The sequence below is a fragment of the Triticum dicoccoides genome, chromosome 1B, assembly GCF_002162155.2.
Source record: "Triticum dicoccoides isolate Atlit2015 ecotype Zavitan chromosome 1B, WEW_v2.0, whole genome shotgun sequence".
NCBI classification, from domain to species: Eukaryota; Viridiplantae; Streptophyta; class Magnoliopsida; order Poales; family Poaceae; genus Triticum; species Triticum dicoccoides.
This window is the reverse complement of record NC_041381.1, coordinates 178,974,633-178,985,733: the sequence shown is the minus strand read 5'-3', so window position 1 is coordinate 178,985,733 and position 11,101 is coordinate 178,974,633. Positions and strand designations below refer to the sequence as shown.

The 11,101-nt window shown below is 42.7% G+C and overlaps 1 protein-coding gene across 1 annotated transcript; it reads left to right on the top strand.

The window, feature by feature from the left end:
• Window positions 1-2,870: 2,870 nt before the first annotated feature.
• Window positions 2,871-9,333, top strand: LOC119326694 (probable ethylene response sensor 2). The gene is made up of 6 exons (XM_037600314.1): window positions 2,871-3,353; window positions 5,179-6,131; window positions 7,272-7,640; window positions 7,755-8,021; window positions 8,482-8,609; window positions 8,706-9,333. The coding sequence occupies exons 2-6, from the start codon at window positions 5,226-5,228 to the stop codon at window positions 8,950-8,952; spliced, it is 1,917 nt and encodes a 638-aa protein (XP_037456211.1). The 5' UTR covers window positions 2,871-3,353; window positions 5,179-5,225; the 3' UTR covers window positions 8,953-9,333.
• Window positions 9,334-11,101: the final 1,768 nt, after the last annotated feature.

Below are 11,101 nucleotides of genomic sequence, written 5' to 3'. Positions count from 1 at the left end.
GTGCTTAGGCGAAGTCCTGCGCGGATCACATCACCATCACTCATCACCATCACCACGCTGTCGTGCTGAAGGAACTCATCTACTCCTCCGACCCTCTGCCGGATCAAGAGCTCAAGGGCGCTGAACGTGTGCAGAACTCGAAGGTGTCATACGTTCGGTACTCGATCGGTCGGAACGAGAAGACGTTCGACTACATCAACCGTGTTCAGCAAACGCTTTCGCTTTCGGTCTACGAGGGTACGTGGAAACACTCTCCCCTCTCATTGCTATGCATCTCCTAGGCAGATTTTGCGTGAGCGTAGGAATTTCTTTTAAATTGCGTCCTACGCTTCCGACAAACTAGTACATAGAAGCTAACAAATAGATTATAGATCACACAATGTAATGAGGCAAAAAACAATTTGCAAATGTTTTCTTGTACAACAAATCTTCTAAGAAAAAAAATATCATAGTGCAAGACAACAAACATAAATGTTCCTTGGATTCAAGGGAATTTATAGATTCTTGGAGGATTTGGGTCCCGAGGATATTCTTTTTGTACATAGGTTATTTGATTCGTAAGATTAAAATCCTTAGGAAACATTCCTAAGAATTGCCTGGGGGGTTTTCTTTTATCCACTAAAACCTCTTTACATCTACTTTGCACAAAAATGATTGGCAGTTTCGACGTCGTGGAAAACTTTGGTTTGCTCTCTAGGCCTAACTCACTCCTTGAAGGCTCAGTGGTACATGGTGGTATCAGGGCTTTAGAAAAAATATGAATTGATTGGCTTGAGTAAATGGTTTGAGGACTTCGTTTTAGGATATGTCTTGGAGTTCGAATCAAAGTGCATTTTCTTGTGCCCTCCTGATAGTATGGATGTCGCACGCTGAAAGTGAATCTTGGATTAACTAGAAACCTATAAATTACATTATAAGAGCTTTAGGTAAGCAGCCGTTAAACAACCATGAATAAACACATAAACTAAATTTTAGTTGATTTGCAAACAAAAGTCTCGAAGCTAACTCTAGATTGTAGACCAAAAAATATAATGACGCGACACCATTTGCAAATAATTTTTAGTACAACAAATCGACTACGGAAAAAATCATATATGAGACAACAAATATAAACGCTCCTTGGGCTCAAAGAAATTTCATAGATTTTTTGGAGGATCCAACCCGTAGAAATTTTCTCCTACATAGGCTATTTGATTCGTAAGATTATAGTTCTTAGGAGATTTTCTAAGGATTGATGTGGACCCTATTTGGGAGGAACATTTTTCATCCACTCAAACTTTTTTACATTTTCTTTGTTTTTCTTGTGGCATCAAACAGTTTTTAATACAAATTTCTGTGGATTCCTAATACTGTAGGATTGGATTCAAGAGAACATTGCCACTAAATCGGACGTGGGGTATCTGATCCCTAGCACAAATGGACACCAAATGAATAGTATTTTTTGTAAAAGATGGTAAAAAAACACTGAATATTTTTGTGGCAAACATTATGGAATGTTTTGAGTGTTTGCAAAGTTTGATGATGTAATGACATTTACGGAAGTCGTGGAAAAAATGATATTCCAAAAAGGCTAACTTTGAAAGCATTTTGGAGCACGGAATTTTTTTTGTTACGGCTTCTAGGTGTCATTCCATGATGAAATTTTACAAACACTTGGAACATTCAACAATGTTTGCCTAAAAATCAATTAAAAAATTATTTACTATTTTTTCGAATTCACTGTTCACAGCAGGTGCATGCGTGCTCATGTGGAGAAGAGGACTTTCACACTAAATCTTTCGTTTTTACGGTTTTGTGTTTTAAAAATCGTATGAATTAGAGAGTTCCGACAATACTATTTGTGGTTCCCCGGGCCATTGAGTTTGTAAGCAGAAACACAAAAGGGGGTAATGGAGAGGGCCCATGATGAGCAGGTGCAACCCATCACACATCAGCATGCCGTACACCCTACAGCGAAGCAACTCGCTCTGTGGTCAAGTCTGACTACAAACGTCTGCCTCACATGTCCATGCATCCAAACCAGCAGATGCAGTGCATCCAGCCTCCCCTGTCGCTTTCACCAAGGATTTTTTTTCCCTTAAGAATTACTCCCTCCGTTCCTAAATACTCCCTCCGTCCGGAAATTCTTGTCTTAGATTTATCTAGATATGGATGTATCTAACACTAAAATGTGAATAGATACATCTGTATGTAGACAAATCTAAGACAAGAATTTTGGGACGGAGGGAGTATTTGTCTTTCTAAATATTTCAACAAGTGACTACATACGAAGCGAAGTGAGTGAATCTACACTCTAAACTATGTCTACATACATCCATATGGTGTAACCATTTCAAATATCTAGAAAGACAAATATTTGGGAACGGAGGTCTTCATTCTTCAGATGCACGGTTGGATTCCAGCGTTACTGAATTGAGAAAGGATTATAGGAACAAACACATGAAATTATTAGCTTGTTGGTGCCTTCAGAGACATTGATCTTAATATATTTTTGCTTGGAGGAGAACCTAATCACGCCACAAAATCATCATGTGCAACTTGGCTGCTAAAAAATGCATCAGAACGGCATGAAAGTCTTCCGCCGATTTTCTCCATGCTAAACAAAGAAAGCCAAACTCCCTTGGACAAATGTGCAACTTGAAACAGAATTTATGCGTAAATTCGTGATAATCTTGCGCAAAATCATAGTATATGTTTTAAAATACGCACCAAAATCCTGCACAAATCGTTGATATAGTAAACAAAGAACTTCAAGAGAAAAGGCTCGATTAGTACTCCATTTTTTTACCTGCAAAGTGTAGCGAAGTTCCAAGTTGCTGCCATTAACGGCGGGGTGTCGCGTCTTCGCTTTCACATCGAAACCAAAAGGGCGCTTTTTCTCTAGTCACTTGCAGCTCCGAGACATCCCCTCTAGCCCCTCTCTCTCTCCCCCATTCCCAAGAATCCATCCATCCCGACAATCGCGGGCAGCTGCGGCACGGGATCGCCGAGCGGCAGATCGAGTCGCCGCCCGTCTCTCCTCCCGTGTCTCAGGTCAACACGCGAGCGGCTCTTGCTTCGATTTAGAGCGAGGAGACCTCGTCGTTTTCCACCGGCGGTTGTTGGTGCGGTTCTTGGCTCCGGCGCGCTGCCGTGCTGAGATCGGCGCGGTGTCCCTGGAGTTCCTTGTGCAGCTGGGGGAGTAGCTGGAAGAGCTGCCTCCGTTTTCTTGCATTTTCCTGCTGCTGTTGCGGTGGGATTCTTCCTCTTGCCTGCCGTGCTCGAGCTTGCCGCGCCGTCTCGCTCTGGTCAAGACAAGGCGTGCGGCGGCAGAGGAGAGCAGGCAAAGAAAAGAGAGAGAAACTTAAGCTGAGGTATCTTGCTGAAATAATTTCTCAGCCTCAAGCAGTCAAGCTATTTCGTGAATTGCAAATAAAAATCTCAAGCAGTTTTATATAACCTGCTGTAAATTGTAATACTGAATCGATTTCAATTTGGGTTGGGTCATGGTAGGGTTCTGTTTAGGTTCACAGACCTCAGTTTTCAATATAATTTCTCAGCTTCACAGACCTCAGTTTAGGTTCACAAGTAATTTGACCTTTACTAGCACATATGCCCTTGCGTTGCAACGAGAAAAAATAAGTTTTTGTCCAAGCATAATGTCCCACAGCACCGGATTCACTATGAAAAACATGCTGCAACGCAACATCCTTCTACAAAATAAACATAAAAAACTATGAAGCAATTTAGTCGTGTTCATATTTTCTTTGCCGAGCATTATCTCCCAGTGATTTCATTTAAGTATAATTCTTCCTTTAGTTACCATGACGTCCTCACCCGTTCTAGTCGGGAATCAAATCCTTCCTTTTCTAATTTAGTAGTCCCAGCACTCTGAAGCCTACAGATCCTTCCCTTTAATTATTCTACTTTTTTACCTCAAATTCTTCCTTTAATTAGCCTCATCTATTTGAATATTCTATTTATTAAGACTACAATCTTTCTTTTAATTATTCCACCGGTTTACCCATATCCTTCCTTTAATTAGTCACATATGTTTAAATATTCTATTTAAGCCCACAATCCTTCTTTAATTAGCTCATTCACTTAATTAGCTCGCCCTAGACATAAGGACTGCCATTTGTATATTTGAAGCGATTTGGGATTAGTAAATGTGAAAGGCACTTAGGTTGTTGGTTGTTACGTTGAAGAGCCAAACAGGAGGTCCTGTGTTCAATTCCCACAGTGTTGATTTATATCGACCCAATTATTTTTCGCGGTCTCTATGAAATCCCATAAAAGGCCCATCAACATACAACCTGGCCCAGATCGCTTAGCGTGTGTACAAACTTTAGCGTGCACTCAAATCAAACGAAAAGAACTAAACCAAACCACGTTGAAGAGCCAAACAGGAGGTCCTGTGTTCAATTCACACAGTGTTGATTTATATCGACCCAATTATTTTTCGCGGTCTCTATGAAATCCCATAAAAGGCCCATCAACATACAACCTGGCCCAGATCGCTTAGCGTGTGTACAAACTTTAGCGTGCACTCAAATCAAACGAAAAGAACTAAACCAAACCAAGAATACCTATTCCCTTTAATAGTAGGTATAGATTTAGGTGTTCCCTGCATGATGGTTCAGAGTTGGATTCAGGGTCAAAGTGTGGTGTTTAGTTTCACGGCGCCTTGGAGCTTGTGGCTTTTAATTCTATATCGGGACTGGTAATCTTTTTCACTAGTGTCTTTGTTGGGAGCTGTAAGTTAGTGTTATTCGTTTGATGGCATTAGTTGATGTTTCATGTTAGTAATGAACTTGATCCCTTACTTCTAAATTTTCTTCTGCCTGGTGGGAGAAGACAGATTGCAAATGGCGATCGCCGACTATTTCTAGCACCAGCTAGAGTTTATTCGTGTAGCGGGTAGCACTGCCTTTTTTATGTAAATGTGATTGCTGATCTTACAGGTGCGTTCTGTCTTCTGCATGTCCTCTTGATCTTGACTGTATTTTTCATAGCTTAACCCAACTAGAGCCTGTCATATAATTTGGCTGATGGATGTATGGTTTGGACCACCACTACCACTCCATGCTATTAACATATTATTATAGCTGCCCTATGGAAGTTGCTCTCTTTCATGGTTTTTTGTGGAATTATTTTTCAAATCAAGTCAAGTAAAAGTTTGATGTTATGTTTTCACAGGTCAAGTAGAGGTGCAGCTCTCCGGTAACACCTTTTGCTGTTAGCAGATGGATGCTTGTGATTGCATCGAACCACTTTGGCAGGCCGATGATCTCCTTGTGAAGTATCAGTACATATCTGACTTTTTCATCGCACTTGCATACTTTTCGATCCCTTTGGAGCTCATATACTTTGTCAAGAAGTCATCATTCTTCCCTTACCGATGGGTGCTAATACAGTTTGGCGCCTTCATTGTGCTTTGTGGGGCAACTCACCTGATAAACTTGTGGACTTTCGCCACTTATAGCAAGACTATAGCGGTGGTAATGACAGTGGCGAAAGCTGCGACAGCAGTGGTTTCATGCATAACGGCATTGATGCTTGTGCACATAATTCCTGATTTGTTGAGCGTGAAGTTGCGAGAGAGGTATCTGAAGGATAAGGCTGAAGAGCTTGACAAAGAGATGGGGATTATAAGAACACAGGAGGAGACAGGCAGACATGTCCACATGCTCACACATGAGATAAGGAGCACGCTTGACAGGCACACTATTTTGAGAACTACGCTTGTTGAGTTGGGAAGGACTCTTGGGTTAGCTGAATGTGCCCTGTGGATGCCATCCCGCTCTGGAACAGCCCTTCACCTGTCCCATACAATCCATAACAGCGCTCCTATTGGCCTAGTTGTTCCTATCAATCTTCCGGTTGTTTCAAAGGTTTTTAATAGTAACCGTGCAGAAAGCATTCCACATACTTCCCCATTGGCTTCAATAAAGGCAGACACAAGCAGGTATGTGCCACCAGAGGTCGTAGCTGTCCGAGTTCCACTGCTGCACCTTACAAATTTCGAAATAAATGATTGGCCCGAGCTATCTGCAAAAAGCTTTGCTGTAATGGTTTTGATGCTGCCTCCAGACAGTGCAAGAAAATGGCGTACCCATGAACTGGAGCTTGTTGAAGTTGTTGCTGATCAGGTAGTTGTTGATTTCATTTCTGTTCATTTTTCTATGTATGTAATCTGTAATCACTGGTGTGGTTGTCTGGTAACCTATGTCTGGCCTCTGATATTATCAGCTTTAGAATCCTATAGGGCTGCTTTTGTATATTTCTTTGGCCTGCTCTGTTCAAGTTTTATTATTAGTCAATGAATAAATGTCTATGCTTTGATGTTGCAATTGAGTTAACCTAGTAATTCATTTTATTATGGGTTGAAGTGTGAAACATTTTTTCTTGATTTTTTTTTAGTTTCCCTTATCGCCCTATCTATCTTCCTTTTCCCTAATATGATATTGCTTGGGAGTAATTGGTTTATATACTGACAAGCTCTGTAAAAGCCATGCTGTTAAATTATGATCTAAATTCTAGTACCGTGTTGGACTAGACGTAGTACAAACGGTGTGGGCCTTTGCGTTGACGTCAACGCGTACGAGTACAACTCGTTTACTTGTCCTCCAAGGACTCTCATGTATTGCCCTCTTATATACCCCATGTAGTCGCACCTCAGACGGCCTGTCGTCTCGTGCTTGTAATACTCCCCCATCATAGTGATTGCGCCTTCGTGCGTCCGTGGTTTTCTCCCGCAAGGGTTTCCACGTAAAAATCCGTGTCTCTCTTTGTCTCGTTTATTCTCGTTATTATCTAACACATGCAGCACTTGTAGGCATCCTTGATTTAATTATTGGAAGTATGCATGTCTTCATCATTGATACTTTTGTTTCCTTGGTAAAGAAATGTTTCAGGTTAACCAGCTAAGTGTTGTTCCTGAATGTGTATCATGCTACACTTCCTATGTGCCCTCCTCCAAGTTTAGTTATTAGTTTGTTCCTGGCACTAATGATTTTTTCTTCTGATTTCATTGTGTTTGTTACTTTGTGTGGTATGTCCTTGAGTTGTTCTCAGCGTTTGGTCAGTTTACTTGGACTACAGCTATTATAAAGTCGTATTATCAATGCTTAATGTTTAGCATTTTTCTGTTAGCATTTAGCCTGTAATGCTGCTCTTAGATGGATAATTTTGCATTTAATTATTTCTTTATGAAGTAGAGTGCACTACACTTCATGCCTGCAGATATTGTAAAAAAACATGACCACGTTCGCTCATTTTTTCTTATTTAGGTGGCTGTTGCACTGTCTCATGCTGCCATTTTGGAAGAGTCCATGAGGGCCCGTGATCTACTAATGGAGCAGAATATTGCCCTTGATGCAGCACGTCGAGAGGCGGAAATGGCCATATGTGCTCGAAATGATTTTCTTGCTGTGATGAACCATGAAATGCGTACTCCTATGAAAGCCATTGTTTCTTTATCCTCCCTCCTTCTGGAAACAACTCTTACGGCTGAACAACGCCTGATGATTGAGACCATACTAAAGAGTAGCGATTTTCTAGTAACTTTGACAAACGACGTTTTGGATATTTCCAAGCTTGGGAATGGGAGTCTTGAGCTGGATATTGCACCTTTCAACCTGCATGCTGCCTTTACAGATGTAAGTGCCCTGACAGCAGTTTTAATATTTCGACTTTGCTACTGTGTTCACTAAAAGGAAGGAGGGGAAAATATGCAGTTGGACTTGAGGTCAACTCACTAGTTCATCTTGTAGGTGGTTAATTTGATTAAGCCAGTGGCTGCATGCAAAAGGCTCTCGGTAATGGTTTCCTTGGCTCCAGAGTTGCCTTCCTGTGCAATTGGTGATCGCAAGCGATTGATGCAAATAATGCTGAATGTTGCTGGCAACTCCATTAAGTTCACAAAGGAGGGCCACATTTCAATTGCAGCTTCCATAGCCAGGCCAGATTCATCGAGGGACCCGTATGCTTCTAACTTGCATCCAGTTCCCTCTGATGGGTCTTTCTACTTGGTTGTTCAGGTTTGCCTATGAACATCCACTTTCTTTTTCTCTTAATTCCTCAATATGCCAAAAGTTGCCACAAACGCGTAATACATAACACCATAACTTTCTAGTGTTGCTTGCCAAGTTAATGCAGTGGTATACAAGTGATTGATTAGCTATGTTCGTAAATGTAGACACTAGCACTCCAAAGAGACCTCGGTTGAGGTCTTCAAGGTGATAGATAAGCTGAAGAGAAAAAGAATGATTTGGATTTTGGATAGTAATTGACAGTTCTTTATTACTGAGAAAAAAATTTAATGTAAACATACCATAAATATCATATTTGAGTACAAATTCTTTTGGGGAAAAATGGTTTTAGATCACTTGTGGCTGCCCATAGAAACTGTACAAACTAATTAAGGAGCAAAAACACCGGACAAGCGTAGGGTTAATAACTTAATGTTAGCAGAAGACCTGATGTCGTATTCTCCTGTAGGTAAAAGACACTGGCTGTGGAATCGGACCAGAGGATATGGCTCACACCTTCAGAAAATTCGCACATGGTGAGAATGCAACAACGAAATTGCACAACGGCAACGGGTTGGGTCTGGCCCTCTCCAGAAGGTATATCAAGAGGGCATTTCTGCACATTCCTTTTCCCCCCTGAAACTCTCTGATCTCTGTGCTGACCGATGTCTCTACACTCTCCGGTTCCATCAGATTTGTTGGCCTCATGCAAGGGGACATCTGGCTCGAAAGTGAAGGTGTAGGGAAGGGATGTACCGCCACGTTCTTTGTGAAACTCGGCACGCCCAAGAAACCAAATGTAAATGCAAATCCTCGAAGAATGATGGCGCCTCTACAACCAAGCAAAGGTGCTGGAGGCCACGGCGCCGATGCTCTCAGTATATCGATAATGGACAGTGATGCGCGGGGCCCTAGGGCCCACTACCAGTCGAGCGGGTGAGAGGCAGAAGCGTCGTCAGACGCACGCAGGCAAGCTTGACTGAGGGGAGGCGGGTCGCAGGCCCGATTTTGTGACCGTGTACGCTCCCATTTGAAGAGTGGGTGTTTGGCTGGTGCAGGGATAGATTTCCTACTGAGTTGAATTGTGGGGGGTGACTAGGTCCAGTCTGAGATAGTGACTTTGCCCTTATTGGTGGCATGGTGGAGGAAAGCAGTGATGTGTTGTACATGAGGGTCTTGTTAGGGAGGCAAAAGCTGATACTACATACATTAGGCACTGCGGCGAGATCCTGTGAAGAGTCAGTGAGCTGTAGGTGTAATTCATGAACATGAACTTGAAAGCATTCATCGGATAAATGGCGTATTGGCGTGTTCACACAGATGATTGCAGTTTGTGCTGGTTGCATCTTCGCGGCTAATATTTCAACCGGGACGCTAGGGGTCGGTCGTGCATGTAAGAACAACTCTAGCTTTTCCTCGAAAAAGTTTTCGCTCCCAGAAAGCTGCCATTTTAGAGTGACAACCAACCGGCCATTCTCCTAACATTTTTAACTTCCTCTCTAAAAAACGAAAACACTAACGCCCACATGTGTGGGCGTTTGGCAACTCGTCCACACGCATGGATCCTCGTCCAACCAATTCTGCACGAATCTTGGCGCGTTATAGCAGTTTTTGTGTGCTACATAGGACTGGGCTGGTGTGTGGGCATTTATTTGGTCACCCACACAGTCCTTTTTCACCACACGGGGGCTGGTGTGTGGGCGTTTAGCAATTTGCCCACACACCAATTTTCACGCACACAGAGGGGTTGGTGTGTGTGCGTGTATCACTTCACCCACATGCCCATTTCCTCGCCCACATCCAAAGCTATCAGTTGCCATGTATTTCTGCAGGGTACATGGCAACTGCCTCAACTTTGCTTGTAAGCAGATGATAACTCTTTTTTACCCGAGTTGTCATGTGTTTTTTCATGGTACATGGCAACTGACCTAGCGTGCACATAAGCAGATGGCAACTCTTTCTTTTACATGGCAATTGCCCTAGCGTGCTTGTGAGCACATGGCAATTCATTTTTTTACCCGAACATGTTTTTTTACCATGTCTTTTTTTGTAGTGCACATGGCAACTGCCTAGTGTTAGTAGGTGGCAACTCTTAAAGTTTTGAAATCATGGCAACTGCAGTAGACCAGACCATACATGGCAACTGCAGTTGAGCAACCATGGCAACTGCAGTTGTTCGACATGGTAACTGTAGGTCAGCGACATGACAACTGCAGTTAAATGAACATGGAAGAGGGTTCAGATCATGGCAATTGCGGGGAAGCGTGATGGCTGTCACGCGGGGCGTGCGGGATCATAAGGTAGGAGGCTTGACATACGGGCGTGTGGACGTTATCTATTTTGGCCACACGTAGACATGTGAGAGGAACCACGAGAAAAAAAAAGTCATGTGAACATTACTTGTTTTGCCCACACGTAGACATGTGGGCTGATCCTCTTAAATACCACACAAATTATGTGGGCAGATCCCTTAACGCCCACACGTATGGACATTATCGGCGTCCTTAAAAAAAGAATTTTAACTCCCTAAATTTTGAGATGACTCCCATAGAGGAGCAACAATTTGGCGCAAGACATTTCTCACTCAACCGCCTCCGGCTGCCACCGCCCGATGTTGACTTTGTCCCCCCTCCCGGCTTCCGATGTTCAATTTAGGTGATGGATTTTCACACTTCTCCATTGTAGTGGGGAAACCGAACCGAATGACTTGCGGACTCTCATGTCAGTATTGGATTATTCAAATCACATCGTAAGGCTCGAGGTCATTCCTTGATGAAGGATAAACGCCACGACGTATCAAATGCAAGTGGGTGGAGGAGATCGATCCACGTATCAGCAAGAAGTGCTCTTTTTTTTTTTTTTGAAAAACTTCCGATCTATTCATCTTCAATCATGGCAGTACCGCGAACACCAGAAATAAAAATTACATACAGATCCGTAGACCAACTAGCTACTACTACAAGCATTGAAGCAAGCCGAAGATGCGCCGCCGTCATCACCCCTCCATCGCCGGAGTCGGGCACAACTTGTTGTAATAGACAGTCGGGAAGTCGTCGTGCTAAGGCCTCATAGGACCAGCGCACCAGAAC

Excerpts from the sequence above, each read along its gene's own strand:
- LOC119326694 (XM_037600314.1), top strand. The coding sequence starts at position 5,226 with ATGGATGCTTGTGATTGCATCGAACCACTTTGGCAGGCCGATGATCTC. Across the intron at positions 7,641-7,754 it reads TGCATGCTGCCTTTACAGAT|GTGGTTAATTTGATTAAGCC; the intron begins GTAAGTGCCCTG and ends TTCATCTTGTAG. Across the intron at positions 8,022-8,481 it reads CTTTCTACTTGGTTGTTCAG|GTAAAAGACACTGGCTGTGG; the intron begins GTTTGCCTATGA and ends ATTCTCCTGTAG.